The sequence below is a fragment of the Pleurodeles waltl genome, chromosome 5 (assembly GCF_031143425.1).
Source record: "Pleurodeles waltl isolate 20211129_DDA chromosome 5, aPleWal1.hap1.20221129, whole genome shotgun sequence".
Lineage (NCBI taxonomy): Eukaryota > Metazoa > Chordata > Amphibia > Caudata > Salamandridae > Pleurodeles > Pleurodeles waltl.
This window is the reverse complement of record NC_090444.1, coordinates 1,760,518,642-1,760,535,330: the sequence shown is the minus strand read 5'-3', so window position 1 is coordinate 1,760,535,330 and position 16,689 is coordinate 1,760,518,642. Positions and strand designations below refer to the sequence as shown.

General features: G+C 44.7%; 1 protein-coding gene across 1 annotated transcript in view; it reads right to left on the bottom strand.

The window, feature by feature from the left end:
• Positions 1-324: 324 nt before the first annotated feature.
• Positions 325-16,689, bottom strand: part of LOC138296752 (XK-related protein 6) — a 104,787-nt gene continuing 88,422 nt past the window's right edge. Inside the window, exon 3 of the mRNA XM_069236163.1 lies at positions 325-1,641. Coding sequence (XP_069092264.1) covers positions 675-1,641 — 967 coding nt within the window. The 3' untranslated portion in view covers positions 325-674. The remainder of the gene's footprint in view (positions 1,642-16,689) is intronic.

The window sequence follows — 16,689 nt, the reverse complement described above, 5'->3', positions numbered from 1 at the left end:
GCACAGACAGCTGCACTATTGTACATTGCAAGGTACATTCAACATTGTAATACAAGTGGCCATCCCCATAAAAGTAACTTTCGCCTTCAGGGGGTTCTGTGGCTCATGTATTATGGTAGTACTGCTGCTTCGCCATCCTGGGACTCCTTTTAGGGTTAAATGCATTTTTTTTTTCAATCTTTCCTTCACATACATGTTTTATTTCAGCTCGCCTTGTGATCAAAGGCGCTTGTAGTTGAGCCTGAAGTAAAACCACCCAGAGGTTTTGTTTGTGACAAAGTGACAGTAGTTAATGAAACTCAGCACCCAAGGGCATAAGGCAGTTATAGGTTATTTTGTTTTCAATCAGCACCAATCCCGTAAATGCTCTACACTTGGTGTGTAAGGTAAAAAAGGCCAAGCGGAGACTAGTCTCTCCACCCTGGATCATAGCATGGAAGGTTGAAATACTGTTTCTAAGTGTGTATAAAAACAAAAGAAATACATATTCTTTTTGTTTTTACTTACAAAACATAGAGAATATATTTGTATACATATAGCAAGGAGAAAGAAAACTGATCGATCGGAAGCTTTCGTGTTCCTTTCGGTATGTTTCTTCTTTCCCTTTCATTTTTTTCGTGAGCTGTATTTACCGTAAACAAAAATAAGCCCCCTTTGTGTGAGCTGAGAGGACTTTAGAGTGAAGACTCATATTGTAGTAACTCATACAAGAGTGGTCCGTCTCTATACCTAATGCCGACTGCCGTGGGGGTGACGTACTGAAGAATGTTGATAGTCCTTCTCAATCTTCTGTCTACAAAGTGGGCATCCCAGGCGGGATACCTCTTCCTTGGCATGTCAATCTTGATGAGAGGCCCTTCTGGGTAGTAGGGGCGCCCGTAGGGTGTTGGTGGCACCGTTGGTCTCACTTGGAAAACTGGCAGGCAAGTGTCAGCTGTGAGATCATCCGGTTGCTCTGTCAGCCCTCTGGTGGGCGTGACTGGGGCCCCCCGGTACCCTGGGGTTTGAGGTGCCATGGGCTCCACGTCAGGGGGCAGGGGGATACCCCACAGCAGCTCGGCACAACAGGAGCTGGCGAAGATTTTCGCCCGAGGCCCCATGGGATGCAGCACTCCATAGTACAGAAACATGAAGGCCACCCCAGCAGCAAAGCTGAAAAAAACACAACACAGTGCTGGCACGGCATAGGAGTCAGTGGTGTCAGGATCTCTGTAGAAATACCACAGGAACGTCATGGCGGTGTTCTCTGTCAAGATCACGGCATAGTAAGCAAACATTCGGTATCGGGTCCGCCCTTCCTTGACGTTAAACCAGCAGAAAATATACACAATCCCTACCACCATGTTGAAGAGGATTTCCTCCCACTTGGACATGCAGAAGTCTGTCCCACCATGAATGATCCAGAAGGCCATGGCGCACCAGTGGACCACGACAAAGATCCCAAAGTAGAGCTGGAAGATGGAAGCAAAGAGGGCGAAGGAGATCACTCTGGAGGAGATGGTGAAGAGTCGCCAGAAGATGTGGATGAGAGCACCTCGATAGCTCATGCTTTTCTTGTCGTCCCTGGAGTCCCTCAGGAGCTTGTGATAGGAAGCTAGCACCCAAGCCAGGGACATCAGGGAGGCCACAGACGAGACACCTGTGCAGAAGACAGTCAAACAATAGGCAGAAATTGATTACACCATGACAACATTGTATGGATAATGCATGGAATACTGTATGCTGGTCAAAAGGAAGCAAAGAGGAAGGAAAATGGGGAATGAATTTCAAGACACTAATTGATGTTTGATGGGTTTGTGGACAAAAGAATGTTAGTGAGGGTCCTTAACTATCTGACTGTACCACTGTGGGTGATAACTGCTGCCAGTCACATCCCACCAGAGGCTTATGTAACGTGAACTGCTGGGCTTTTACGGTTAGCAGCTTTGGTAACACATGGGACAGAGACAGCGGCTGTCATAGCTTGCTAATTGCCATTGGGCGTTAGCTTGTCACCTTCCACCAACAAAGACCATCCATTTGCTTTAGGCCGGACCACCATTTGTCACCATTTGCTTCCTCTCTCCATTCCTGTTCAGTTAACATGGTGCGGTGACTACAATACTGATGCCAGTAACCGCTACAACTCTTTCATAACAGACACAAAGCAAGAAGGAGAAATAGGAACATGTTAAAAAAGAAAGAGGGGAGGAATAACGTTGCAGAGAGAATCTTTTACATAAACGATAAGTGCTGGCTTGTTTTTTTAGTATAATAGTGTTGCCCATTTTTCTTTTTCATCATGTCGACAGGCAGATCCCCACCTCAGTACCGGTACCCTCTTCTCACTGTCTATCACCTTTCTTTCATGCATTTGAACCCACAATCATCCATAACTACTTTCTGTTTCCCTCAGCTTCTCAGCCAATACCTTATATGCCTTGAGCTTCCCACACAAACAGTCCACAAACCATCCTGTTCTCTGTGGCCATTCACTCACTGAGTCAAATTTCTCTGCTCTCTTCTTCTCGTACACATCGGGTCAGATGTACAATATTCAAAATCTTTGCTGAAATGAAGGTCATACTCAAAAAGTGATCAACACTGATATTGACGTGCATCGTGTACAATTACAAAAAATGAACAGAACATATGAGGTGCACCGAAATAACTGTGAATTCTGGAAAAAACAACTTCCAAGCCAACATGCTGGAGATTACAAAGTGGCTTTGCATAGCTTAAAAAATATGACAGTGGTTTGTGCCACGCATGTACCATGTTACATGGTGCAAGCATTGCGCAACCCACTCATAAACATGGCCCTAAGGGCTTAACATGAAATGAATTTAAGGCATCTTGGAAGTAGAAGGAACTATAGTGTGTTACTTTGAGAGCCATCACCAAATCCTGAGGAATTTGGAACTTGGTGCATCCAACTATAAGAGCTTTGGCCAGGTTAGGAGAAGGCTACGATCTGGCCTTGAAGCCTTAAGGCCTGGATGTGTCAAAACTCCTTATAGTGGCAGATACTGTAAAAGAAAAGTCCTAACTCCCTAGAGTTTTCATTTCCACAAGAAGAGGTATTGAGTATCTTCATGGTCACACAATAAGTTTTGTTGGGATCTGGTGTAATTAGGGGCACACTGATGTGTCACACTATCTCACTGGTGCCAGTTGATATAAAGCACTATGTGGAGTAATTCTATCACACACACTGTGAAACTTGTGATTGATTCACACTTGATACTGGCACCAAACAACATGACATGTGGTGATTGATTCTGTCTCACACACTGCAAGATGTGAGACTTGTCCACATACTCCTTCATTTGGTGTTGGGACTGCATGTGAATAGTGAGTGTGTGTTTGACTATTAAAACTGGATTATGTCTTAATTGTAGTTTATTCAACTTCTTATAGGTGTGAGTGGTAGACGTAGGTGTCCTGAAGAGACCTCGTAAATTATAGGAGGTCTAAACATTGAAAAATCTTTTCCATATGGTTAAAGAACTTAATTAGACAGACAGGCGGAGTCCTGAAATACAGGGAACCCCCTAATCTATCGGATTAAGAATATTTGGAAATGTACAGTGCATTTTATTGTTCTGGTTGTATTTATATGTAATTACTTGTGAGCACTGCTCCTTCTGCACTATTGATTCACTTTCTCATATCTTGTTACATTGTATGTTGCTAACTGAAATTAATATAAATATTATTCACCTGATGTGGGGATCCAGTAGTATTGTTTACGCTTACTCTAACATACTTTTGAATGGCTATCCAATTGAATTGAATATCTGAATTTACTGTGAGTTGTTACAGAGTCCTACAGACCGGTAGGTATTTAGCTCTGTTGAAGTAAATCCCAGGTGACAATTGTGACATATTGTTGATATTTACCCCTGTCACGTGGGCATACTGGGTAGATCTTGTTTTGGACATAATTCTTGAGCATGCGAAGCAAATTCCCATCTCTATCCCACGATTCTGCTTGCTTTTGGTGAGCTGGCTGCCTGTTCAGAACCGCAGGCACCAAGCAACCTGGAGGACTATTGCTTTGGAGTGCAAGAAAGCACAGGAGCTAGAGATGTGCAGAGGAAGCTTTTGAAACTAAGGGGCATATTTATACTCTGTTTGTGCCGAATGCATTTGGCGCAAACCGTGCACCATATTTAAACTTTGACGCCCGAGCCCCCAGACGTCAAAATTCATCCGTGTGCGTCATTTTTTGGATGCAGGAAACTGCCTTGCGTTAATGACATGCAAGGTAGGCGTTCCCGCCCAAAAAATGACTTTAAGGCCTGTGCGCCTTATTTATACTCCAGCGTCATTTTGACGCACAGGAGTGGGCAGGCCTTAAAAAATGGCGCACAGCCTGATGTGTGGCGTTTTTTAACGCCTGGGTCAGGGCAGGCATTAAGGGACATGTGGGCTCACTTCCATGGTCTCTGACCATGGAAGGAGTCTAGAGGTGCCCTTCCCTGCCCTCAGGGACACCCCCTGCCACCCTCGCCCACACCTGGAGGACACCCATGGATGAGGGGACCCATCCCAGGTAAGTACAGGTAAGTTGAGGTAAGATTTTCTTTTCTTTCAAAGTGGCATAGGGGGGCCTAATTTGGGCCCCCCTACATGCCACTGTGCCCAATGACCATGCCCAGGGGACAGGATTCCCCTGGGCATGGCCACTGGGCAAGGGGGCTTGACTCCGGTCTTTGCTAAGACAGGAGTCATTTCAATGGGGGTTGTGTGTCAAAAAATGGCCCAAGTCCAGTTTGAGGCATGATTTTTGCCTCAAACCTGACTTGCACCATTTGTGACGCACAACCCCCATTTTCCCCTACGCTGGTGCTGCCTGGTTTGAGTAATTTTTTTTTACTCAGACCAGTCCATAGCACCGGCTAACGTCATTCCTTAAATAAGGCGCCCGCATGGCGCGAAGGAATGGCGTTAGCCGGCAGTAAAATGTTTGACGCAAACTAGCACCGGCGCTTGTTTGCGTCAAAAAGTATAAATATGGGTCTAAAAGCCTAACTTTTCTAAGCCCCACGTGGCTATGTACAAGAGGAGAGAAATAGCCTATGGCACTCATTGGCCAAGTGGTTTGAGGTTTTGGTGGAGAGCAAGACTAACATTTCACTGATCATAGAGCCAAAGGTCTAGGGCATGGGTACTCACAAACATTTTTTCAGGGGCCACAAAGTTTGATCTGTGGTGTGACCGAGGGCCGCACTGATGCTAGCAGCATAGCGATCAAAGGTAGGGGGGGTTGTGGTGTTCTGGTGGGTGTAGGGGCAGCAAAGCATATAGATCTAGTGGCTGAATCACTCAATGTGAAACCGGAAAACATGCCATTAATCCCAGCTTCCCCACTTTACCAAATTGTGTGATCCTAGGCAATTGTTTTATTTCACGTTCCCTTCATTTTCTTCATTATTGTATGTAGGAGGACTTCACAATGCATGACTTCAGTATGTGCGCTGTGCGAACCCTTCTCCTGTGTTTGATTTAATAAACTATGAAGTTGTTCATGTGTAATAGCAAATCAGGCCAATCAAAGAGTGCAGATAACGCACTTGCCTCTTAATTCACATTGGCATTGTTTTCAAGGTGGGGGTAGGAATGAATGTTTCTGAATTTATGTTTGAAATCTGTTGTTCCTAAAAGGAAATACTTCTCCATGCACTGATATAATCTGATGTAGTAAAATGAAATGGTCCTTCGTGTAAATGAAATACACTTTTTGCATTTTTAAGAACCCTTATCATAGTTGCAGACATTTGCTGCAAGCTTTATTAAAAAATTAAAGTGTTCCTGCAGTTAAGCTGTTCAGGACAAATTCCTTTCTTCATCTTCAACAGTGTTTAAATAAAGTATTGCCTGTTAAGTCGAGTAAGCAGCAGCCTAGTCCTACTGCTGCCCTAGGGGCCACATGTAAAGGTCAAAAGGGCCGCATGCGGCCCCTGGGCCGTACTTTGAGTATCACTGGTCTAGGCGCTTTAATGTGCCTTGTTTAATTATTACCCAGTTTCCATATAGAGGGGTAGGTTTTCACTGTCCTTTAGCTCTTTTTAATTGGGGCAGCCATTATGTCATGAAGTGGTTATCAAAAACAAGGTTATCTGGTTTTGTTAAATGCCCTTAAAGTTCATACACAGTACAACCTGCCCGTGGGGAAAGCAAGCACAGAGGTTTAGTCAATAGAACAAAATTGAGTTATTTTACAAGTGCACAAATCATTGACCATGCCAAACCTCAGGTATTGTATCCAGCTTTCACATCTCTGAATGCTTTACTATATTTACTGCAGCCTTTGATAGAGAGCAAACCAACTCCAATAACTCTTTTATATAAAGCCTTTTTACATCAGTCAGGAGGTACTGTACATAAAACAATATGGCATGCGGGACCCAATTGAAGCTGTATTACTGTGCAGGGGTGTTAGAAGCATGTACTATGGAAAACTCTCTATTTTCTCCTGTTTACATGTATTATATTAATTTATATATGCTATACATGTATTATATATGATTTTACAATCTATTACACATATTTACAAAAGTAGGTACAGGGAGGTGACTTGATTTGCTGAAATCTACACAAACTCCAAAAGCTGAGATTAGACTCCTGGTCTAGAAGATAGGCCCCCCAGCGACAGTAATCAAGATTATTTTTCCTGTTCCATTTCAAAAGATTTTCTTGAATTACAATGCATATATAACAGGTACAAAAGTACATAGTACGACACAGAGGTAGAGGGAGACAGCACTTTGTAACGTGCAAGAGTACCACAGTTATTCTGTATAATATTCACCATAGTCATTGATTAAACATAAAAATGAAAGTATTGTTTACAATATATCTAGTTGGGTATAATAAAATCTACATGCAGTCCGATTATGTTTGTGCTGCCTCGTGTGAACAATGCTTGATTGGTATATATAAAGACCTAAGCATACCAACAGTCTAACAGAGTAACCACAATTTTGAGAACTGAAAACAGGAAAGTATGTGTGCAGAAAAGCAGAGAGATAATGTTGAGAAAGCAGGGATGTGGAATTCCTATCGCCCGACACCTGGGACATATTGTTTGGGGTCAAGGGCAACAAGTTTTCATGTTTATTTGGTCCTTGGGACAAGTAAGCCCAACCCCCTGCAGCACAAACCCTTTGGCTGCCAGTTTACAGAGAAGGGAACTGTTGAGGTAATATGTGTGTCCATATGTTAATGCTGTTCGAACGTCTATCTATGGTTCATTAATGGAATGTCTTCATTATTAGCGTGAGCGCTGTAAATAAACGTTTTAAGGTCACACTGCACTTCTAACAGGGGTTCCAGTAAAAAAAACACACATTTGAAAAGTGTAACAATATGAGGCTAAGTATAACGCTCCCAGAATGCTCTCTGGTTAGATGCAAATGTTTGCAGAAGCTTGTAAGCAAGAGTGATGATTCTTTGCTTAAAAAAAATATTCAGAAAGAAATACAAGTAGCAAAAAAAGTTTTGCTGCTATGACATTTTAGGTGCTATTTCTTTGAAGCGTCATTTAGTAATCTGTGTTGATGCAAATATATTCCTAATGGAAAATCAATTTAACAATTTTCAACAAGATTACCTGAAGCATGAAAATAAACAAGCACTGGCAAAGCCAACTGATCCAACATTTTTTGTGAATATTTTGGTTTCGTCAATGCGTGTCTTATTTTGACATGGCTTTTGTAACACTTTATTGTTGTGGGAGCTGCCAGGCCCTCGCAGTTGTAAAAAACACTGGCAAAAAGTAAAAACATTTTCGGTCCCAAAAAGCACACATTGCCACAGGTGGCGTAACAAAGGCACCACAGCCCCCCTCCAAAGGGGCCTCCTCAGCACAGCACATGCCCTGAATGAGTCTGGAGGCAGGGCCCCCCAAGGTCCTTTGCAGGCGTGGCCCCTTCTAGTTTTGTTACGCCACTCATAGAGCGAGAAGTATAACTTCTCCAGTATTGGATCTTTCATAGATTCACATGCTTGAATCATCCCCTTCGTCGAGGTGGGAGCCTCACGGTAACCTGAAATACACATAGCAGTACACTCTATACACTAGGCCCCAAGGGCCTCCTTAGGTTCTTTTATAGCCTATCCATGTCGTTTTGCAAAAAGACCCAAAGTTGAACCTCAGCCAATCATGCGTCAACACCCTCTAGAACACTCCCAACAGAGGCTCTTTCCCTCAGATTTTCTACCGCACATTGTGTGAAGGGAGTCTCCCTGAGCTCTGCTCAGTATACCTTTCTGACAGGAATTTTTTCTCTCAGAAAAGTTTGCTTTTACAATTCTAGCATGTCTCAGCAGGCTAAGAAAGGTCTGTTTAGAGACTGTGGCAGCTGTGGGAAGAAGAGACTTCACGTTGATGACCCCCACAGAAAGTGTATCTACTGCCTCCATCCTGACCACAAGGTGAGAGACTGTAAAATCTGTCACACCTCTAGTCAGAAAACCCTCAAGGGCCGTGAGGGTAGGCTTCTGTTGTGGCTCCAGAGACAGAAAGCCATGGAAAACCCATCCTCAGATGAGAGTGAAGCATCATCTCGCTCCCTCAAACGTCATGGGGAAAAAGGAAAACTATCTGAGGAACCCCCAAAGAAGATGATGAAAAAGACAAAGCGTAAATCTATGGAGAAACAGGGGCATCAAGAGCCGACTACTGCCATATCAGAGCACTGGGCAAAACTCTGAAAAAAGGTTCGTTCAGAGCCTACAACGCCTGTGGGCAAAAAGGCACCCACAAAAAGTGTCTCTCTGTCACTATCGCCGACAAGTGATCCGGTAAGGCCTCTCCCTGATGTCACCAAGAAACGTTCGTCGACGACGGTCCCGTCGACGACACCGTCGACGGTCACAGCAACGACGATGACATCCACGTTTACGACGGCAGTATCTCCAATGATTATAACATTATCACCGCTGTCATTGACGACGACCATAACGGCCAAGATATTCAAAAAGGCATCGTCGACAAAGACATCATCGAAGGCGGAAGCAGAAGTGGTTTACCCGTTGACGACAGCATTACCGTAGACGAAGCACCTGTCGTCGAGAAAGATAAAAACGACGTCGACAAGCACACCTGCGCCGTCGACGAGACAACCGTCGACGTGACAACCGTCAACGAGGGATCCGTCGGCGAGAGACCCGTAGACGACACCAGCATCGTCGATGACAGATCCGTCAATGAGAGAACCGTCGACGAGGGGACTGTCGACGACGGATGCTGCAATGTCAGCAGCAGGGATGGAAGTTCTGTCCACTCAACCGTCGACCATCATGCCCCCTTCCGGAGATTTCGAAGCACAGCAGGAGTCCACAAGATTCCTCCCTCTTTCTTTTATCTCCATGGGAGAAAGGACATCTTCAATCCTTCCAAGCCATACGTAACCAAGCAAAGTCTTGCCATATCCACCGCAGCATCTCCTAGATGACGATGACGACAATTATTCCCAGGATGAGGGAATGTTCAGTGCAACCAGTAGCCCATCTCAGCAGCACGTAAAGTGCCAAGACTTAGATGAGGAGGAGGAAGAACAGCAGCAGCTCTATTTTTCCTCAACGGTATATCAGGAGGGCTCTTCATACCCAACGGGGGAGCAGGAATTTTCTTTCCCCATGCCCAGGTCTCTGGTGACAAATCTACAGGGTATGCTCAGGGACTACTATAGACGATTCCCACCATCAACGCCGGTAACCCCATCTAGGCCGTACAGTCAACGGACACCAATACAAGCCCGTTTTACTAGCCTTCCAGGAACGCCGCAAAGAAGTGTCCCATTGGTACCACCGCCACAGGATGAACACATCTCATCAGATGAAGAGAGGGAAGAAGGAGACATTTCTGAGGCAGCCCCTAGTGAGTGGGATGACTACCTCATTCCCACACCGTCGCAGCCGCCAGCAGGACCAGTTGATTCCCCCCCAGAGGACATCAGAGGTTTCCACAATTTAATGGAAAGGGCGGCCAAGAGATTCGACTTGCCTATCATTTCCCAAGAAACAGATTGTTTCTTATCCGATTTCAAAGAGCCATCAAAGAAATCTGTAAGAGCAATCCCAATAGTGGACTTCCTATGGCAAGAGGGATTGAAGGCAATGAAGAACCCAGCCACAGTGCCTTCACAGATGCCAAAGCTGGAGAAAAAATACAAGGCCCCTGACAACACTCCAGACTGTTTAATACTGTAACCAAAGCCAGACTCATTAATATCCCAGGCTGCACAACGCAGGTCGAAGAACCCTTCGGCACCTATCGCAGGGCCTACAGACAAGGATGGGAGGAGGTTGGATAACATTGGAAAAAAGTTCTACTCAGTAGCGGACATTACAGTAAAGGCGGCCAACTCCCTGGCCGTACTAGGGAGGTACGATTGACAGATGTGGGCGGACATGTCAGCTTACGTGGATTTATTACCTGGGGATGTCAAAGTGGAAGCAAGGAAGGTGCTGCAAGAGGGTGAGCGGATTGCAGCGGAAATCATTGACTGTGCCATAGACATTTCCTTAACAGGATTCCGCCAACTCACAGGAGCAGCGGTCTTGCGTAGGCAGGGATGGCTCAAGTCTACGTCTTTCCGCCCAGAAGTCCAGAGCCGCATCCTTGATATGGCATATGATGGGGAGAGTCTATTTGGGAAGCATGTTGACGACATGCTACAATCCATAAAGACAGATACTGACAAGGCGAGACTTCTTGGTACCTTGCAGTACCGCAGGCAGCCCTTTCGTGGGGCAGGAGGCAGAGGAAATTACTCCTTTCGAGGGGGTTTTCAACAACATAGACCCCAGTATCAGTCCTCTACAACAGGACCCAGACAGCAATACGGCCAACATCAACAACATTACCGGTTACCACCTACAGCGGCATATCAGCACCCGGCGAAAGGAAGAGCAGCGCCACGGGGAAGAGAAACCAGCAGGAACAAATGACCAGCTAGACATACCAGCTTCCTACACTACCAGGGGCTCCAGGGTCGGGGTCGCATCACTTCTCACTTCGTTGGAAGTTCATAACATCGGACAGATGGGTGTTGGACGTAGTGGCCAGAGGACATACTCTGGAGTTTATTCAGAAACCACCGACGTCCCGCAGTCGGGCCCTACAACCTCCACGAGTAGCCCAACTCCTCAAGGAAGTACAGGTGATGCTACGCAAGGGAGCAATAGAGCGGGTCCCTGCTCCTCACAGGAACAAGGGGTTCTACTCACGCTTCTTTCTGGTGAAGAAACCCTCCGGAGACTGGCGCCCCATTCTGGACTTAAGGTTGCTAAACAAGTTTCTGAAGAAACAGTCGTTCAGGATGGTAACACTGCAGGACATCTTGCACCTCCTGAGTACCGGAGATCATATGGCATCCCTAGACCTCCAGGATGCACATTTTCATGTTCCGATACACCGCAACCACCGAAAATTCCTCAGGTTCAAGGTAGCTGGTATGCATCCACAGTTTCGGGTCCTACCTTTCGGTTTAAAATCAGCCCCCAGAATTTTTACAAAGATGCTGGCTCCAGTGGCGGCTCATCTTCGCCAGTCGGGCATACAGGTGTTTCCCTATCTCGACGACTGGCTCATAAAAGCACCTTCAAAATGCCAAGTGGTGCATCACATATCTCTCTGCCTCCAGTTGTTCGACGATCTGGGACTTACCGCCAACTACCAGAAATCGCATCTTCATCAAACACAGACATTGAGCTTTTTAGGAGCGATACTGGACACCGTCCAATGCAAAGCGTACCCGTCACAGGAAAGAAAATTAAAGCTCAACAGGTTAGCCCGCAACCTCTTGGCAAAAAAGTGCGTTTCAGTTCGCCCTTACAAGTCATTGCTGGGAATGATCTCATCATGCATTCCGCTGGTTCCAGACTGCAGACTGCAGATGTGGCCCCTGCAAGAGCAATTGGATTTACAATGGCAACAGGTTCAGGGATCTTTCGAGGACAAAATTCTCATCACACCGGAGATGAGAGCAGCCATGGATTGGTGGGCAACACCGGCAAATTTGTCCAGAGGTCTCACATTTCTTCATCAGGTGCCTCGCTATATTGCGACGACGGATACTTCCCTCGAAGGGTGGGGTGCACACCTTCAAGATCTTAGCATCAGTGGGTCTTGGACTCCAAAGGACAGACAGCTCCACATCAATCGCCTGGAGCTCATGGCAATAGATTTCGCTCTAAAAGCTTTCTTACCAAGGCTTCAGGGCTCAGATGTCTTGATAAGAATGGACAATACCACAAGCATGTTTTACCTAAACAAACAAGGTGGCACAAAGTCTCTACAGCTCTCACAGCAGGCTCAAAACACATGGAAATGGGCCATAAAGCACAACATTTCTCTAAAAGCGGAGCATGTCCCAGGACACAACAGCGTACTGGCAGACACCCTCAGCAGGACAATAATCCCCTACCACGAGTGGGAACTGGATCAGGAGATTCTGGATCAGCTATTCCAGTTATGGGGCAAGCCAAACATCGATCTGTTTGCCACATTCGAGAACAGAAAATGCCCCTGCTACGCAAGCTGGCTTCCCCAAAGAGGATCGTGGGGGAATGCGTTTTCGATAAGATGGTCCGGCATTTATGCCTACGCCTTTCCTCCGATCCCACTCATACCGAGAGTCATCAGCAAGATAAAGGCGGAGGGTTGTCGCCTCCTATTAATAGCACCGAGATGGCCCAGATAGGTGTGGTTCACGGAGCTTTCCATGCTTTTGGAACAACCACATGTGCTACTCAAACGGAAACCAGCCCTATTAACGATGCACCGGGGCCAAGTCAGACATCCGGATCCGTCATCTCTCCACTTATCGGCCTGGCTCCTGAGTTCCATGAGTACTCCAACGTAAACATCTCTTCTGAATGCAGAGAGATTCTAGCCAGGGCTAGGGCGGACACTACCAACAGGACCTACAGGCTAAAATGGAAGCGTTTTTGTCTGTGGTGCGCAGCTGAAGGGATGCACCCGATCTCTTCCCCTCCAGAACAGGTATTACCGTACTTGTTACACTTGGCAAAGTCTGGACTCTCATACGCTTCGATCCGCGTGCACGTGGCGGCAATTTCAAGATACCGCAGATCTCAAGATGTGGTTTCATTGTATTCCACCAGAATTGTAAAGCAGTTCCTTAAAGGACTGTTTTGTACTTTTCCACCAGTGCAGAAGCCTCCACCCTTGTGGTCCCTAAACGTGGTCCTGGGGCAGCTTATGAAGCCTCCTTTTGAGCCCATTCACAGAGCCGAGTTAAAGTTAATTTCATGGAAGACGGCATTGTTGCTGGCTCTTACCGCTGCTAAGAGAGTGAGTGACATACAGGCATTCACCATTAAAGAGCCTTTTCTTCAGTTCACCACTACTAGCATGATTTTGAGAACGAATCCTAAGTACATTCCGAAGGTGCCCTCAACTTTCCATCTAAATGAAACAGTTGTTTTGAAAACCTTCTTTCCTACTCTGCAGACAGTGGCAGAATAAGCACTGCATTCCCTGGACGTTAAAAGATGTCTGAAGTTTTACCTACAAAAGACTCAGAGCATACGCAAGTCAGACCAGTTGTTCTTAGCCTTTGGAAACGCAAGGAAGGGATTTGCAGTATCCAAACAGACTACAGCTAGGTGGATTGGCCTGGCAATCCAATTCTGTCATACCCAGGCTGGTAAGCCTCTCCACAGCAGGGTACGAGCCCACACAACAAGGGCGGTAGCCGCATCGGCTGCCCTCTTCGCTGGGGTACCCCTACGGCAGATCTGTAGAGCGGCCACATGGTCCAGCCAGCATACATTCACAAAACACTACTGCCTTGAGGAAGCAAATACCATGGACACAGCAGTTGGCCAAGCAGTCTAGAGGCATTTGTTTCGCTAAGGTGAGCCTCTTGGATCATCCCGCCTCCACAACCAGGGTAAGGTGAACAACGATTTTCTCATTTTAATCAAGATTAATCTGTTCTATTTCTTATGTTTATGCTAGAGCCTGTTTATGGAAGCATGTCACATATTTGTTGTAAATTAGTGATCTGTGCTTATTATGACTGATGGTTACTTACAGAGTAACATGATTACGTTTCCATTGAGCACTAACTAGAGGTACTGTTGCTCTCATTTCTATTGATATTCTGATGTTGGTTCGGATTGTATAAATACGGCTATATGTCTACTTAATCAATATTACTGCTCGCTACTCTAATTTAAGCATGAGAATCTATGAAAGATCCAATACTGGAGAAGAAAATTAGTTACTTACCTGTAACTATGGTTCTCCAGTATTGGTATCTTTCAAAGATTCACATGCGGCCCACCCTCCTCCCCGCAGAGGCTCCCCTTATAGATAACTCTTATCTTCACACTTGCACTAGAAAACCTGAGGGAAAGAGCCTCTGTTGTTCTAGAGGGTATCGATGCCTGATTGGCTGAGGTTCAACTTTGGGTCTTTTTGCAAAACGACATGGATAGACTATAAAAGAACCTAAGGAGGCCTTTAGGGCCTAGTGTATAGAGTGTACTGCTATGTGTATTTCAGGTTACCGCGAGGCTCCCACCTCGATGACGGGGATGATTCAAGCATGTGAATCTATGAAAGATACCAATACTGGAGAACCACAGTTACAGGGAAGTAACTCATTTTCTTTAATAAAAAGAAAAGGTCTTTGTTAACGCCAGACCTAATTAGTGACCTAATTCTTAAAGAAAGTCACAAAAGTGCACCCATGGTATATGTCTTTGAATTAGTGGCTTTCGTGAATTCACAAGAATTTACAGAAGAAGACCAGGGAATCGTACTCCTAGAAAATATTTGTGAACTGTATTTTAGCACAAGCAAATATGCTTGTTTCGATTTGCTCATGTGAAAATCTACTGGACATTTACAAGTTCACTTTCCCTCCAACCACTTTTTCCCCAAACCTGGAAGAACTTCTACTTCTGCCATTGTCAGGAGTAAATATTCCACCCCTATCACTATGGGAAAAGATTAGAGAAGAGCTGGGGAAATTCCTTAAAACATGCAAGTTAGTAGGTTTGCAGACTCAAAGGCATTCCAGCCCTGCTTACTGCTTCCTCCAGCCCCAGTATGTAGATCTGCAGAAAGGTGCCACCATAAGGAAATTGCTATAGTAGGGATTGATATTGCAAGTATTCAAGCTCTACTATAGTACTAACACTAGCATAATCAGAGAAGCTATTATCAGAGCTCTTACATAATGAGATTCCTGCTATAATTTGTCGCCACACTACATGGCACCAAAGGGACAAGTAGATTTTTTTACAGGACAAGTAGATTTAAAAAGCAACCTGTCCCATGGACAAGTAGATATTTTATTAAATTCAACACCCCTGAGAAAGTCTTTAGAAGAACAAGTCAGGAGCAAATCTTAGGTACTGATCGCAGAGGTATTTACCTGTGGTAACAGGGTACTAGAGCAGAGCTTTCATTCCAAAAGTGTAAGCACAATAGTCTTGATGGAATAATGGAGGGGGTTTAATTTGTTGCAGATAGGTATCAAAAGCATTCCACAGTTTCCTGAAAGAACATTTTGAGTATGATTTATGAAACTAAACATTGTCAGCACTCCCAACAAAACATACCCAGGCCCAACATGTATGGTGAGAGATATTGAGAGAACTTTTCTGTTTTTTAATGACCTACATAGTTCCTATGGCCAGCCTAATGTCAATTATTTGGAGATCTGTAGAGTTCCGAGTTGGTAAAGGCCATGAGGCATAAATGCCTAAAAAAGCTGTAATGGTGTCAACAATGATAGAAATCTTGAAAACCTGCTGTAGTTCAGAGTTTGTAAAGGTGATGAGACATGGATGTCTAAAAAAGCTGCAATGGTGTCAAAGGTGATTGAAGTCTTAAATACCTGTTGAAATAAAGCTTTAATTTGGTACCAAAGTGGGTGAATGTGTTTGCAACTAAATAGCATGTGTACTATGTCACCTAATTCTAATTTACAGTTCCAACAAAGGTCCAAATCCGCCAAGCCTAGCTTCTGGAGTTTCATAGGGGTCCAGAAGCATTATGTAGAATCCATAATCTTACTTTCATTCGGGCTGGAGTGACTTTCCACTTAAAAAGTTAACTCCAAACATATTTGGCCATGCTGTTCATTAGATATAATTCCCAGATTGGCAGGTTATTCCATGTATTGATGACTTTCCGGATGAGCTGTGGTTTGGGTGTCAAAAGGAAATTATATATTTTTGAGGTTACATGTCCTGACGTCATGAGATCTCTTAATAGGGATGGACAATCTGGAGTATGACCAGCAACTACTTTTCATACTGCTGGTTTTATCTGAAGGAATATGTATAAATCCAAATTAGGAACTTTGTGTTCAATCTGTAGTAAAGCAAAGGTAGTATTAGTGGTTTGGTTACCCAAATCATTACCTAGGTTAATCCCTTTTGTCACTCAACTTTCCCCAAAAAACTGTAGTCTCATCAACCTTGATTTTTTTGTTCAGCCACAGTGAGGCAGAATTCAACGTAGGTAGATTTTTCAGTAGTTTATTTCATCTACAAAATGTTGAACATCAATTGTATGAATAATATCACATGAGTGTTCTATATTAAGGCAATTAATGTTACAGATTGTTAACGGTGCACACAAAGGGAAGGGCTCTTTCAGTGGGGAGCAAAGTAAGAATATAGGCCCTCATTTGGACCTCAGTGGTCTTTTTT